Source organism: Glycine soja, chromosome 2 (assembly GCF_004193775.1).
Source record: "Glycine soja cultivar W05 chromosome 2, ASM419377v2, whole genome shotgun sequence".
Classification (NCBI taxonomy): Eukaryota; Viridiplantae; Streptophyta; class Magnoliopsida; order Fabales; family Fabaceae; genus Glycine; species Glycine soja.
Genome location: NC_041003.1, coordinates 8413584 through 8427740, shown reverse-complemented (window position 1 = coordinate 8427740; position 14157 = coordinate 8413584). Strand labels below are relative to the sequence as shown.

The window sequence follows — 14157 nt, the reverse complement described above, 5'->3', positions numbered from 1 at the left end:
TGAACTTACTTCAATCAAATCAATTTTGAATCTAAAATACTAAATCAATAAATCATTAATTATTTTGGTAAAACAAAATGAATAAAAGTCATGCAAAATTTTTGTAAAAAGCTATTAATTTATAATAACTCATACATATTATTCAATCAAGTAAGTTAAAAAACTTTAAATATAATTATATAAAAAATTTATAACAACTCAACACAACATAAGTTATATTTATAAATAATTTAATGATTAATTAAATATTTGCAAAATAAATTTTTATTTTGATCCATGTAATACACAAATTAAGTTGATAAAACTAAATTATATATATAGTGTAGTTATGTATATAAAAACATTAAATCTAACCTTGAGAATAAAATTAAAAAAATGAAAATGTAAACACATTAATCGATCAATTCAAATTAAAACATCGAAATTATAATGCCCAAAAAAAAAACATATAAAAAAATTATCTCTGCGCTCCTTTACTTGGGCACCGGCACGTAACACGTGTCATCTCTAACGACTCTCACTCAAGGACCCTAACGTAATTTTGCACACACAAAACCATGATCGATCATCATTGAGCGTGACTTTACCAAAACACCCTTCTCCGTTGTTCCAGCTTTGCATGCATGCCTTTGTCGTCACAGCGCACACTCACTGTATCTGTGTCCCTAAAAAGCATAAACCCATAAACAAATCAATTAATATTTAACCAAATATTAATAAATACTCATAAATTAGGAAAATACCTTAAAGCACATCGACGCCGGCGTTTGACCGTTAAACCTATATATATATATATAAAAAAAAATAGAAACAACTCTCCCAAACCCGAAGAAGGAGAAGTAGAAGAAGAAGAAAACGGGAGAGGGTTCACAATTTTCGCGTGCTGCCTCGGGTAACGATAGTTTCCTCTCTCCGTGCACCGTTTCCGACCTGAGAAGGTGTAAAAGGAGACGGCGACGGCGGTGCGGCCAAGGCCAGGACGACGTCGTTCGCCGGAAGAGGAAAACAAAGAGGCGCAGTTATAATCTGAGGATTTTAAGTTTTTGACTGGATCTGCTGAATTGAGAATTTTCGTTCGGAAAGAGTTTTCGTTTCCGTTTCGGCAAGAGAGAAGAGATGATGGTATCGAGAGGTTTGTTCGGGTGGTCCCCGCCGCACGTGCAACCGCTCACGCCGGTTTCGGAGGTGTCGGAGCCTCCGGAGTCGCCGTCGCCGTACCTGGACCCCAGCGCCGAGACGTCCGCGTCGCAGCAGTTGGAGGCGGAGGAGGAGATGGAGGAGCCGGAGGAGATCGAGCCGCCGCCCGCCGCGGTTCCGTTTTCGCAGCTCTTCGCATGCGCCGACCGCTTCGATTGGTTTCTCATGGCCGTCGGTTCCGTCGCTGCTGCGGCGCACGGCACCGCGCTCGTCCTTTACTTGCACTACTTCGCGAAGATCATCCACGTGCTGCGGTTGGATCCTCCGCACGGCACGTCGCAGGAGCAGTTTGACAGGTTCACCGAGGTTAGATTGTGGTTTTCATGCGCAAACCCTAGGTTTTTGCTTTAATTTGTTTTCCCCTTTGTTTAAGGCTCAGGTGATGTTTTACCGTTGAGATGTAATTGAAAGCTTTAATTGTTGAATTCATGGACAAGCTTTGTTGTTATTAGACTGGGTTGGGGGTAATGATGATGCGTATGTGCATATAGCTTGTACATGTAGGTTTTCGTTTCTGATAGTTTGATTTGGTTCACTTGGCTAGCTGGTGATTGTCGAAGGTATTGTTAGGGTTTAAGGCTTTAAGCTATGTATTTCAAAATGTGTCTTCTATTTTTGTTGTTCTTGTAGTCTTCTAGGCTGCATGTACTGTTCTATTAGTTTTTTGGTTTCCAGACAAAATTGGTCAATATGTGAGAACTTCCGTGCGGAGAAAATTAGAAAGTTTGTCGATTTACATTTTCTAAATCATTAACTCCTGCTGTTTCTGTAATTGATTGGACAATGAGGAGTTCAAGAAAATTGTTTAGTTCTGCTGATTTTGTCGTTGCCTTGTCTGCTTTTGAAAATTGATTATTTTCACTGGCTGCGGTGGTGCACTTTTTGTTTTCATAATTTCTCCTCTTGCATTGAATTGGTGCAATGTTGCTTTAGATATTTGATCAATTAAATTTTCATGGAATGTCTGAGCCTTGTCTAGTCTGTATGCAATTGTAAGGTTAGATTGTTTAGTACTTTTGAGATATTTGGTCGTATCATTTTGTAGTAATAAATGAAATCATCTTTGACTATCTGCCCTGTCCATAACAGTTTGTCAGTTGTCATAAATAATTTCATTACTTTAGCAATCTGTAGTTTATTTCAACTCAATGAGTTGATTCATACAAGAGGGAGTCTCCCATGGTTAGTTGAGTCATGGAGCTATTATTTAAACCTATTTTTCAACCTTGAGCTTTTGGAAGTGAACTCTCTTCTTAAACTAATTGCCTGAAGTGCATTGCTAGCTTACAATTTTTCTTATCTCATAAACATACAAGGATGAAAGTGGGTTAGGATTTAATTGGTTATCTTTTTCTAGGGTGAATTTAAGTTTAGAAACATATTGAAGTTTCATTGAGGTTAAATGACTTACAATTTTCTGAAAATAGGAAGGGATTTTAAAGAAACTTTCTTTTGTATTTGATTGCTGTAGAAAGTACCCGTGGAAAGATGACTTTCTATTTGATATCTTTAGGGTTTTGATGGGATTGCTTTGTGTTGCTGTCTGCCAAGGAAAATGAATCTGGAAACAATACAAAATTAAAGAAAGCAGGATCATGTATTGGAGAAACCTAAGCACTGCATTTCACATCTAGGGTTTGATTGCATTACGAGAGTACACTTGGTCGCAATTTGCTGCCATAATTCATGAAACTGATAATTTTATTAAGAAAGCAAAGATGTTACAACTTTTTAAATAGGACTCTTATACTATAACTTATCCTCCAATGGTATGGAATAAAGTATTCTGTAAGGATTTGGGCCTCCAGCTATTATGTAGTCAAAAATATCTTAACAAGATCGGATTCAGCTAAATAACATAAGCCCAATCGCAAATTCAACCCAAGACGATGAAACGAAAATTATGATATCCCGTTGGGTTGAAAATTCTTGAAGTTTTATTCCCAGATAGGGTGGTTAGAATCTTCTACAGTTCTACTTGTATTTGTCTTGTGAGTTGTGAGTGTTGGCCTGATTCTTTCTTTTTGATTTTTGCAAAGGATGGTAATAATTATGGTGGTTACAATTTTGTTTCTCCTTGTCAAGAATATATAGAGTCAAAAACAGGAAGGAAAGGTAAGGAAGTGGTTAATATATTGAATAAAAGGCGTTGATTGTACTGATCCTACTCCTGTATTTGTATTGAGGATATTGTTATTAGTTTCACAATGGCACATATCCTTTCAGTTAGAGTGCAGTACAAGCAGCAACTTCCTTAAATCCATAACACTTCCCTAAATTACCGAACCGTATGAAAACTTCAGACAATAATACATATTTGTGACTTGTGTTAATTGTTATCTGGTATTCTTGCGTTGTAAGTATAGCTTCAAAATACATTCTGTTTGTGTTTGGCCTTTTCAGCTCTTGGAGGAGAGAGAGTAGAAGGATTAGAAGGCTTTTTTTTTTTCCATGCAATTGATTTGGTTTTTCTATTATTTGGGGGACCTTTGAGATAGAAAGCATGAAATGCTTAAAGTCAGGGGAACATACTTTTCCTCTCCATTAATGAGCATGCTGAAGTTTTACTCCATTTTCTACTGTTGTCATGGTTTCTCTTAACTTTTTCGTAGTTGTGTCTCTCTTATTCTTTGTTGGTTTGCTTTTGGTATACCTTTTGTTATTTGAAATTTTGAAAAGGGGAAACTTCAGGGGTGAAATTATCTTCAGTTTTCTGCAAGGCATTGTTGTTTGTGAATCAGTGGACTTTGGCTAACTTACTTTTTTTCTCTTCTGCAGCTTGCTTTAACTATTGCTTATATTGCTGCGGGAGTTTTTGTTGCTGGTTGGATTGGTAAGTTAAATGTTTATTTAATAATGATAAGTGTGCTTTATGAGATGTTGCATTTAAGTCTTGTGCAATTCTAATGCTTTTACCCTCCTGTTAAATAGAGGTTTCATGTTGGATTTTGACGGGAGAACGGCAGACTGCTGTCATCAGGTCAAAATATGTTCAAGTACTACTTAATCAAGACATGAGTTTTTTTGATACTTATGGGAATAATGGAGACATAGTGAGTCAAGTATTAAGTGATGTGTTGCTTATCCAGTCCGCCCTCAGTGAAAAAGTATGTCTTATTTTAACCATGTGTATAAATTACTTCCTTTGAAAATGTTAATTTCTCTGCAGTTAATATCTTTGGACATATGTCTTGTATAATATATTTATATGTTTTTGATGATACAGGTTGGAAATTATATTCATAATATGGCTACATTCTTCAGTGGTCTTGTCATTGGCCTTGTCAATTGTTGGCAGATTGCTTTGATAACGTTAGCCACGGGTCCATTTATTGTTGCTGCTGGAGGAATATCAAACATATTCCTTCATAGGCTTGCAGAGAATATCCAAGATGCATATGCTGAAGCAGCTAGCATTGCTGAACAGGTTGTTTATTGTTTGATTTTAATTGTTACAATGAAACAAGTACTTTCCTCTTTTCTTGTGTTTATGCATGAGATAGTCATATAGATGAATGCTTCAAGATTTTTGCTAGTTATTTTCTCTATAGCATGATGGAGTCAGAGTCTCAGATTATACATAGAGCTATTTGTATTTTACATCTCAGATTATTGTATATGAAACAGTTTTGAAGTAGGAAATGCTCTGATTGCCCTGATTGCTGTTTTGTTAATAAGATCAGAAATGCTTCAATTTTATCTTTATTTTTTCTTTAATATTTTGAATTTGAAGTGGTGCTCGTAAGAATGGTGAAGTGTTTTAGTGCTACTGATTCTCAATATAGATAATTTCTTGTGTTGCAGGCAGTTTCCTATATAAGGACATTGTATGCATTTTCAAATGAAACTTTGGCCAAGTATTCATATGCAACATCACTGCAAGCTACTCTTAGATATGGTATATTAATCAGTCTTGTTCAAGGGCTTGGTCTTGGATTTACGTATGGACTAGCAATATGTTCTTGTGCATTACAACTCTGGGTTGGAAGATTCTTGGTTATTCACGGAAAAGCGCATGGTGGTGAAATTATAACAGCTCTTTTTGCTGTAATTCTAAGTGGCCTGTGAGCATTTTTCCCACCCAACTCACATATTTTAATATATGCTAATTATTTCACCTAAATTTTTTGTTACTTTTATTCAGGGGATTGAATCAAGCAGCGACAAATTTCTACTCATTTGATCAGGGACGAATAGCTGCTTATAGACTATTTGAGATGATAAGTCGGTCATCCTCATCTGTTAATCATGATGGCACTTCCCCTGATTCTGTGCAAGGAAATATAGAGTTCCGGAATGTTTATTTCAGCTATCTGTCTCGTCCTGAAATCCCTATCTTGAGTGGATTTTATCTCACTGTACCTGCTAAGAAAGCTGTAGCACTTGTTGGCAGAAATGGCTCTGGAAAAAGTAGTATTATTCCACTCATGGAGCGTTTTTATGATCCTACATTAGGTCATTATTTTCCCCTTGATGCAGTATGATTTTACTATTGCATTCAAAGTGATTTGCATATTTAAATTGATTTGCCAATCTGTGATTCAGGAGAAGTTCTTTTAGATGGTGAAAATATAAAAAATTTGAAACTGGAATGGCTGAGGAGCCAAATAGGACTAGTCACCCAGGAGCCTGCTTTGCTCAGTTTGAGTATAAGAGACAACATTGCTTATGGGAGGGATGCCACCATGGATCAAATTGAAGAGGCTGCTAAAATAGCTCATGCGCATACATTTATCAGCTCATTAGAGAAGGGTTATGACACACAGGTAAAACTTGGTTGCATTATAATGTTTCCTTTAAGTGGCAGTGAGGTTTTAATTTCCAAAACTGGTGCTCCTGGCTTTCAGGTTGGCAGGGCTGGTCTATCTTTGACCGAAGAGCAGAAAATAAAACTTTCTATTGCTAGAGCTGTGCTTCTAAATCCATCAATTCTTCTTCTTGATGAGGTTACTGGTGGACTTGATTTTGAGGCTGAGAGGGCTGTTCAGGGGGCTCTGGATTTGCTTATGTTGGGACGCTCAACAATAATAATTGCTCGAAGGCTTAGTCTCATAAAGAATGCTGACTATATAGCCGTTATGGAGGAAGGCCAGCTTGTTGAAATGGGTACTCATGACGAATTATTGGCACTGGATGGCTTATATGCAGAGCTTCTTCGATGTGAAGAGGCAGCAAAACTTCCCAAGAGGTCACACTTCTTCCTTTCCCATGCATTATTCTTAGTCTACCATGATATAACATGGATCTCTTAAAATATTGGGATGTTGAAAGAGGCAAAAGTTTGTTTAGAAAAATATTTCTTAGAATAATAAACTAATAATGTTTACACTTTAGTGCATCTGAACGACCACTGAACTACAGCATTTAACATTTTCTGTTTGAATAATGTTTAAGATATTCCCACTGGCATTTTGATGGCTTACTTTTTTTTCTTTTTTAATGATCACCAGGATGCCTGTTCGAAACTACAAGGAAACTTCAGCCTTCCAAATTGAGAAGGATTCTTCGAGTCATAGCTTCAAAGAACCATCATCCCCTAAAATGATTAAGTCGCCCTCTCTTCAAAGAGTTTCTAATGCATCCCGACCTCCAGATGGCGCCTTTAACTTGCTAGAATCACCAAAAGTCCAGAGCCCACCGTCTGAGAAAATGCTTGAAAATGGTCTGGCATTGGATGCAGCAGATAAGGAGCCATCAATAAGAAGGCAGGATAGTTTTGAAATGAGACTGCCAGAGTTACCCAAGATTGATGTTCATTCTGTGCATCGACATATGTCAAATGAGTCTGACCCAGAATCTCCCATTTCACCTCTTTTAACATCTGATCCTAAAAGTGAACGCTCCCATTCACAGACTTTTAGTAGACCACTTAGTCATTCTGATGATGTTTCAGTTAAAATGAGAGAAACAAAGGGTGCACGGCATCGAAAACCACCATCACTGCAGAAGCTGGCTGAGCTTAGTTTTACTGAGTGGCTTTATGCTGTGTTAGGAAGCATAGGTGCTGCTATCTTTGGGTCTTTCAATCCCCTTCTTGCTTATGTTATTGGTCTTGTGGTGACAGCTTACTATAGAATTGATGACCCTCATCACCTTGAACGGGAGGTAGACAGGTGGTGCTTGATCATTGGCTGCATGGGTATTGTGACTGTAGTTGCCAACTTTTTACAGCATTTCTACTTTGGTATTATGGGAGAGAAAATGACAGAAAGAGTTAGGAGAATGATGTTCTCAGGTTCATAACTCCTCTTTAGCAGTGTTTTTCTTTCAAAAAATTTATAATTTTGAACATTACTTAACCTGCTTCTATAATAATGGCAGCCATGCTACGCAATGAAGTGGGATGGTTTGATGATGAGGAAAACAGTGCTGACAATTTGTCCATGCGATTGGCCAATGATGCTACTTTTGTGCGAGCTGCTTTTAGCAACAGGCTTTCCATATTTATACAGGACAGTGCTGCAGTTATTGTTGGTCTTCTCATTGGTGCTTTGCTGCACTGGCGGTTAGCACTTGTGGCTTTTGCAACCTTTCCAATTCTCTGTGTTTCTGCCATTGCCCAGGTTTGCACCTGCTGAAATATAACTATTTTGAAATGAATGTTATTAAATTATTGTACCTGTTCTAGATAAGTGAGATCTGTGAAATACATGGCTTTTATTTTCTGGATCTTTAAATTATATGAATTAATGAATGGCTTGCCAAAGCTTGCTAAGAATAATAGGAGTCTGGTTTATTTACTTTAATTTTCTGCATGAAAACCATATTAAATGCAGTCTGCTTGAATATTGCAGAAATTTTGGCTTGCTGGATTTTCGAGGGGCATCCAGGAAATGCACCGAAAGGCATCTTTGGTTCTTGAAGATGCAGTTAGGAACATTTACACTGTTGTTGCCTTTTGTGCTGGTAACAAGGTAATGGAGCTCTACAGGCTGCAATTAAAGAAAATATTTAAGCAGAGCTTTCTTCATGGGATGGCAATTGGTTTTGCATTTGGCTTTTCACAGTTTCTACTTTTTGCTTGTAATGCCCTGCTACTTTGGTACACTGCAATATGTATAAAACGTGGTTACATGGATCCACCTACTGCACTCAAGGAGTACATGGTTTTCTCATTTGCAACATTTGCACTTGTGGAGCCTTTTGGATTGGCTCCTTACATACTTAAACGACGAAAATCTCTCATATCCGTGTTTGACATTATAGATCGTGTGCCTATAATTGATCCTGATGATAGCTCAGCATTGAAGCCACCCAATGTATATGGAAGCCTCGAGTTAAAAAATGTTGATTTTTGTTACCCATCTCGTCCTGAAGTGTTGGTATTGAGCAATTTTAGCCTCAAAGTCACTGGGGGCCAAACAGTTGCTATTGTGGGAGTTTCTGGGTCAGGAAAGAGCACTATAATATCTTTGATTGAGAGGTTTTATGACCCAGTTGCAGGCCAAGTTTTCCTGGATGGTAGGGACTTAAAGCAATATAACTTGAGATGGTTGAGGAGCCACCTTGGTCTGGTTCAGCAGGAACCTATTATCTTCTCAACAACCATAAGGGAAAACATCATATATGCAAGGCATAATGCAACTGAAGCTGAGATGAAAGAGGCTGCAAGAATAGCGAATGCTCATCATTTCATTAGCAGCTTGCCTCATGGTTATGACACTCATGTTGGGATGAGAGGTGTTGACTTAACCCCAGGGCAGAAACAGAGAATTGCAATTGCTAGGGTAGTGCTGAAAAATGCCCCTATCTTGTTGTTGGATGAAGCTAGTTCAGCAATTGAATCTGAGTCAAGCCGAGTAGTGCAAGAGGCAATAGACACACTAATAATGGGAAACAAGACAACTATTCTAATAGCGCATAGGGCTGCAATGATGAGGCATGTGGACAATATTGTAGTGCTTAATGGAGGACGGATAGTGGAGGAGGGCAGTCATGATACATTGGTAGCAAAGAATGGTTTGTATGTCCGACTGATGCAACCTCATTTTGGTAAGGCTTTGCGTCAGCATAGGCTTGTTTAGGATGGGGAGTATGTGATGTTGTGACTTGTGAGTAATTGCTACTAATTGTTGGCTCATTTTCTGCTTGAGTTGAATCACTGGTGACTTCTGCACCTGAAGGGTTTTTCCTGGAATGTGGGGTGGAAACTGGAAATTGGCAATGAGAATGATGGGGCTTGGATCAGCACCTGGCATTTGTAGGCATAGGAAGAGAATACTGTAGGACAAATAGATGTGTAGGAATTTAAATATAGGATTTTGGAGTTTGGTTGGTTTTGCGGACTTGGGTTGAATTCTTTTGGAGTCAAGCAGCGTAGACTGAGGGTGTTTTCTATCCATGGCATTAATTTGTTTCTCAAGAGATAGTGAAATCAACACTAATTCTGCTGAGGTGAGGTGACACTCTTTTACTGGACTTCCTTTTCACTCTCCCTAACTACGCGTGGATGATGAACTTATTCATAACTGTAATTTTGTTCTTTTTTCTTTTCCAATTTGTCATAATTGTAGAAAGTTCAGATCGAAGAGTTGTAACCTCTGTATATATATAGCAATAGTTTGGAAGGCATTCCTTTTGCTGCTGGAATCCTGAGTATTTTTCCCTACATATTGAATGCATATTTTCAAGTGTATTTGGCCAAGAAGAATCTTAACTATTCTTAGTCTTTTATAACATTCATTTTTTCAATCCTTTTTACATTAATAAAGATTCAAAGTTCAGTGCTAAACATTTACCATACCTAGGCTTAGGAGTTTCAGAGCATTTCATCTCCTGCTTCACGTCCAATCACCTGCTTCACGTTTGCTCTTCGAGCGTGACAGAAGAAGAGGCCAGTGTTCTGGATTTTTTATTTCCCCCTTTTTCAGTCTACCTTTTTTCCCCCTCTCTAGATTCTGTATTTTAAGTAGAAATCTACACAACCCCACCAGTAAGTGTAGATGGATAATGCCGGTTTATGCTAAGATGTTTTTCATCCCTTCTCTCTCTTGTATATCTAAGAATGGTACTTTGGTTCAAAAGTCTAATCTTCCTCGCTCCCCCCATTTTTTACATGAAATAAAAGTCTTTGGATTTTGGTGTGCCCGTGTGTAAATTATTTAGAATATGTTTGAATAAACGTTTCAAAGAGTACTTTTAAAAGAAGGGAAAATAAATCAGTTATTAAAATTAATTTATATATTTCACTTTTATAGAAGTTTTTTATTTAACTTTTATATAAGTTGATTTTAATTTATGGAAGAGGTTTGACATCATAAGTATTTATTGACAAGTTCATTCAAACAAAATATTATACTTCAACTTTTGAAAGAAAAAGTAAAAAATAAATTCCAAAGTAATTTGTTAAACAATGATATCCTTATTTGATTTGAAAATTATAAATAATTTAGAATTACTTTTGATCTTTATAATTTTATATTTAAAATTTTGATCTCTTAAACCTTTTTATTGCACATTTGATTTTTATGTTTTTAGTGATAATGTGATATTAAGATGTTAATGTGATAGATGATGTGATAATTTTATTATTTTTATAAATATGATTACTATATTAGACACCCAACTTACAACCTATCAGTCATTAAAAAAAATCAAACATAGTCTGTTCTTAATTATGGTCGTCAAATATTAGGCTAGCCGGCACTTTCGCTAATGCTGAAAATATTATTTAGCAAAACCTTTTGTAAGAATCCTTGGATCTCCCACTTCAGCTACATCACATCACAGCCACACACGTGCCAAGACTATGACCAAGTTTCCTAATGAAGACTCCACTCCTTAGTCCTACGTTGCATGCTTACAATATTATGGTACACAGTCTTACTGACCGTTTCCTTGGCCGTTAATTTTGGTTTTTAAAGTGCAAACAAAGCTCTCACACTTTGCCCTCACTTTTTTAACCAAATTATATAGAAAAGAAAATCAGGAAACACATAAGTTTCTCTTCTGTTTCTTGAGCTAGCTAATAATAATGGCAATATATAGAATTGCAATTGGGACCCCTGGAGAGGCTGGCCAACCTGATGCAATCAGAGCAGCATTTGCAGAATTCTTCTCCATGATCATTTTTGTTTTTGCTGGGGAAGGATCTGGCATGGCTTACAGTGAGCACTCAACATAGTATTCTTTTCATTCCAAAATGAGTTTTACAAGTTTATATATCTTAGTCCCATTTAAAGTTACATTGCAGTTTAGAATAATTTAAATTACAAGTAGTGTTGCAGAGTATTTTTAAGACTTTAGTGTAAAGTTAATGCCAGACATTCGATATTCCTCTGCTCTCTCTTTGCCTCCCTTGATTAGGAGAAATTATTATATAGTCCAAGACCATCACATGTTTATATTGTCTTGACCAATCTCTAAGTAGCGCATAGTCTAATTTTTCAATTTACAAGAAAAAAAACAATAAAACTTTGATTACTTGTTATATAAATATTGATGGAATCTATGATGGTCCCGAACCATACATAGTTGCTTACATTTCTAAGTAAAAACTAAGAGAGTGTTATAAAACAAAGTGGTAGGAATCAGAATCACTCATACTTGAAATAGTTACATACTTCCATTCTAAATAATTCTAGCTACATAATATTTGTATACTTTTAATCAAGAGTTGAAAATTTCAACACGACGTTCAATAGTTGTATCCTCGATTTTGATTGCTAGTGAAATGACTAATTATTGGTTATTTTTCGCAGGCAAACTTACCAACAATGGACCTGCAACACCAGCTGGTCTCATTGCTGCATCACTATCTCATGCATTTGGGCTTTTTGTGGCTGTCTCTGTTGGGGCAAACATTTCTGGTGGTCATGTAAACCCTGCAGTCACATTTGGTGCCTTCATAGGAGGAAACATAACCCTGTTGAGAAGTATTTTGTATTGGATTGCACAGTTGCTTGGTTCAGTTGTTGCATGCATTCTTCTCAAGTCTGCAACCGGTGGAATGGTAACCATATTTCACCTTCTGCTTAAGCCTTAATTTACCGCTGCTATTCATAATTTATAGTAACCTTTTGCACTCAATTCATGATTGAAACTCTAATTCATTTTGCAATTTCTACATTGCAGGAAACAACAGGCTTTTCCCTATCACCTGGTGTGTCTGTCTGGAATGCATTAGTTTTTGAAATTGTGATGACTTTTGGGTTGGTATATACAGTTTATGCCACAGCAGTGGACCCAAAGAAAGGGAATGTGGGAGTTGTTGCACCAATTGCAATTGGCTTTATTGTGGGTGCCAACATCTTAGTTGGTGGTGCATTTGATGGTGCATCCATGAACCCAGCTGTGTCCTTTGGCCCTGCTGTGGTTACATGGTCATGGACCCATCACTGGGTCTATTGGGTTGGTCCATTCATTGGTGCAGCAATTGCTGCAGTAATCTATGATAATATCTTCATTGGAGATGATGGTCATGAACCTCTTTCAAGCAGTGATTTCTAGATTAATGTGTGCTTATTGTCCTCTCCACATCGAGGAGTGAATAAATTATTAGAGATGGTTAAGAATTAAAAGGATTCTGAGTAATCTATGTTCTTGTTGTAGGAATTAAGATTTCTTTTTTCTTTCATGTAATAGAGATGAAGAATGAATTTTCTGGATGTAATCTTTAAATGTTAGACCAATGAATTTGTCCTTTACATTAACTTTAACAATGTATTATTTTATTGCGCTCGCAGTTATAAAATTATGTTTGAGACAAAAGTAATTTTGTCAATGAATTATAATCTTTATTTTTGTGTTTAGTTTATTTTTATGTATTGAATTTGTATTAGAAGGTGTTCTACAAGATTGTCAACTGCAAATCAAACATGCATCAGGGATTTTGGACAAAAAGTATTTCATAAATAAACTTTTTTTTTGTTTAAAATTAGTTTTAGTATTAAATAATGAATTATTATAATTACATTAATTTTAATTATTTTAAATATTAAATAAAAATATTCAATTCAAATAATTGACTTAATAGTGTAAGGTTTTGTTCCGTGGATGAAAAAATGATCTATTTAACTTTCATAGTGTGAATAATTTTCTTGGTACAAGGACAACCACACACACCACATGTTGAACTAGTCTTTGATCCAATAAATTAAAAAAATATTCCTAATTTTTTGAACTAAGAAAAAAAAATCAAAAATGATTTTACGCTTTAATTAACAGCCCGGACTTACGTGCATATGGGTCGATACAATTTGACTTAAGAATGAATCTATAAATTTAGTTACACGTCGCTTTTAATTTGGAAAGAGGAAGAAGCTATGTTTTAATTGCATGAACCATCAGGTGTCATTGAAGGGGATGCATCCAATCACATTAATATGTTTTTTCTTTTCTTTCTTTCTTACAACATGTACATTTTATTTTATCCTTATCTTATAAATTTTAAAAATGTTGATAAAGTTTCATTCATTTATTTGTTTACATATACAACAATGTAAAGGTCTTTTATTTGAACTAAACACATTATATATTTTTTAAATTAATTGAAATAACTTTTCTTATAAAATCTTGGAGGTTTTGATCATTAGGAGATAATTTTTCTGACAAATTTTTCTATTTTTTTTTCTTGGGTCTTGAAATTTTAAAAATTTTATATGAAATTTATGGTCTCCATTCAATATATGATGATGTATTCCTTAGTTGACCACATAATATACATATGAAGTTATGTTAAAGATATCAATAACATAACATATCACTTGATTTTTTTTATATTATTTTAATTTAATAAACTATTTTATTAAAAAAATAATAAAGTTAAAGTGACTTGCAACTACATGAACACCCTTCACATTAGATTTTTTTTTTCCTTCTCTCTCCCTCTACCTCTTTTCTTCAACCAATGACCACCCTCCTTCGTGTGACCTGCAACTAGAAAATGACTCGCTGTCGTTCACAACCACCGGAGGTGACTAGCGACGATGGAGGCCCCTTCCCTTTTTCTTTTCCCCTTTT

At 35.9% G+C, this 14157-nt stretch overlaps 2 protein-coding genes across 2 annotated transcripts; both read left to right on the top strand.

The window, feature by feature from the left end:
- Positions 1 to 807: 807 nt before the first annotated feature.
- Positions 808 to 9841, top strand: LOC114385404 (ABC transporter B family member 20-like). The gene is made up of 11 exons (XM_028345473.1): positions 808 to 1503; positions 3976 to 4030; positions 4129 to 4304; positions 4424 to 4624; positions 5002 to 5261; positions 5342 to 5652; positions 5743 to 5963; positions 6045 to 6385; positions 6648 to 7432; positions 7519 to 7760; positions 7992 to 9841. The coding sequence occupies exons 1-11, from the start codon at positions 1117 to 1119 to the stop codon at positions 9219 to 9221; spliced, it is 4209 nt and encodes a 1402-aa protein (XP_028201274.1). The 5' UTR covers positions 808 to 1116; the 3' UTR covers positions 9222 to 9841.
- A 1315-nt stretch (positions 9842 to 11156) lies between these two features.
- On the top strand, positions 11157 to 12869 carry LOC114370755 (aquaporin TIP1-3). The gene is made up of 3 exons (XM_028328152.1): positions 11157 to 11303; positions 11898 to 12148; positions 12271 to 12869. Exons 1-3 carry the CDS (start codon positions 11171 to 11173, stop codon positions 12643 to 12645), a joined length of 759 nt encoding a protein of 252 aa, XP_028183953.1. The 5' UTR covers positions 11157 to 11170; the 3' UTR covers positions 12646 to 12869.
- The last annotated feature ends 1288 nt before the right edge of the window (positions 12870 to 14157 follow it).

Bases quoted from the DNA above. Each gene is read 5' to 3' on its own strand.
- LOC114385404 (XM_028345473.1), top strand. From the start codon at position 1,117: ATGATGGTATCGAGAGGTTTGTTCGGGTGGTCCCCGCCGCACGTGCAA. The intron at 1,504-3,975 runs GTTAGATTGTGG...TCTCTTCTGCAG, and splicing joins AGTTTGACAGGTTCACCGAG to CTTGCTTTAACTATTGCTTA. The intron at 5,964-6,044 runs GTAAAACTTGGT...CCTGGCTTTCAG, and splicing joins AGAAGGGTTATGACACACAG to GTTGGCAGGGCTGGTCTATC.
- LOC114370755 (XM_028328152.1), top strand. From the start codon at position 11,171: ATGGCAATATATAGAATTGCAATTGGGACCCCTGGAGAGGCTGGCCAA. The intron at 11,304-11,897 runs GTGAGCACTCAA...TATTTTTCGCAG, and splicing joins AGGATCTGGCATGGCTTACA to GCAAACTTACCAACAATGGA. The intron at 12,149-12,270 runs GTAACCATATTT...TCTACATTGCAG, and splicing joins AGTCTGCAACCGGTGGAATG to GAAACAACAGGCTTTTCCCT.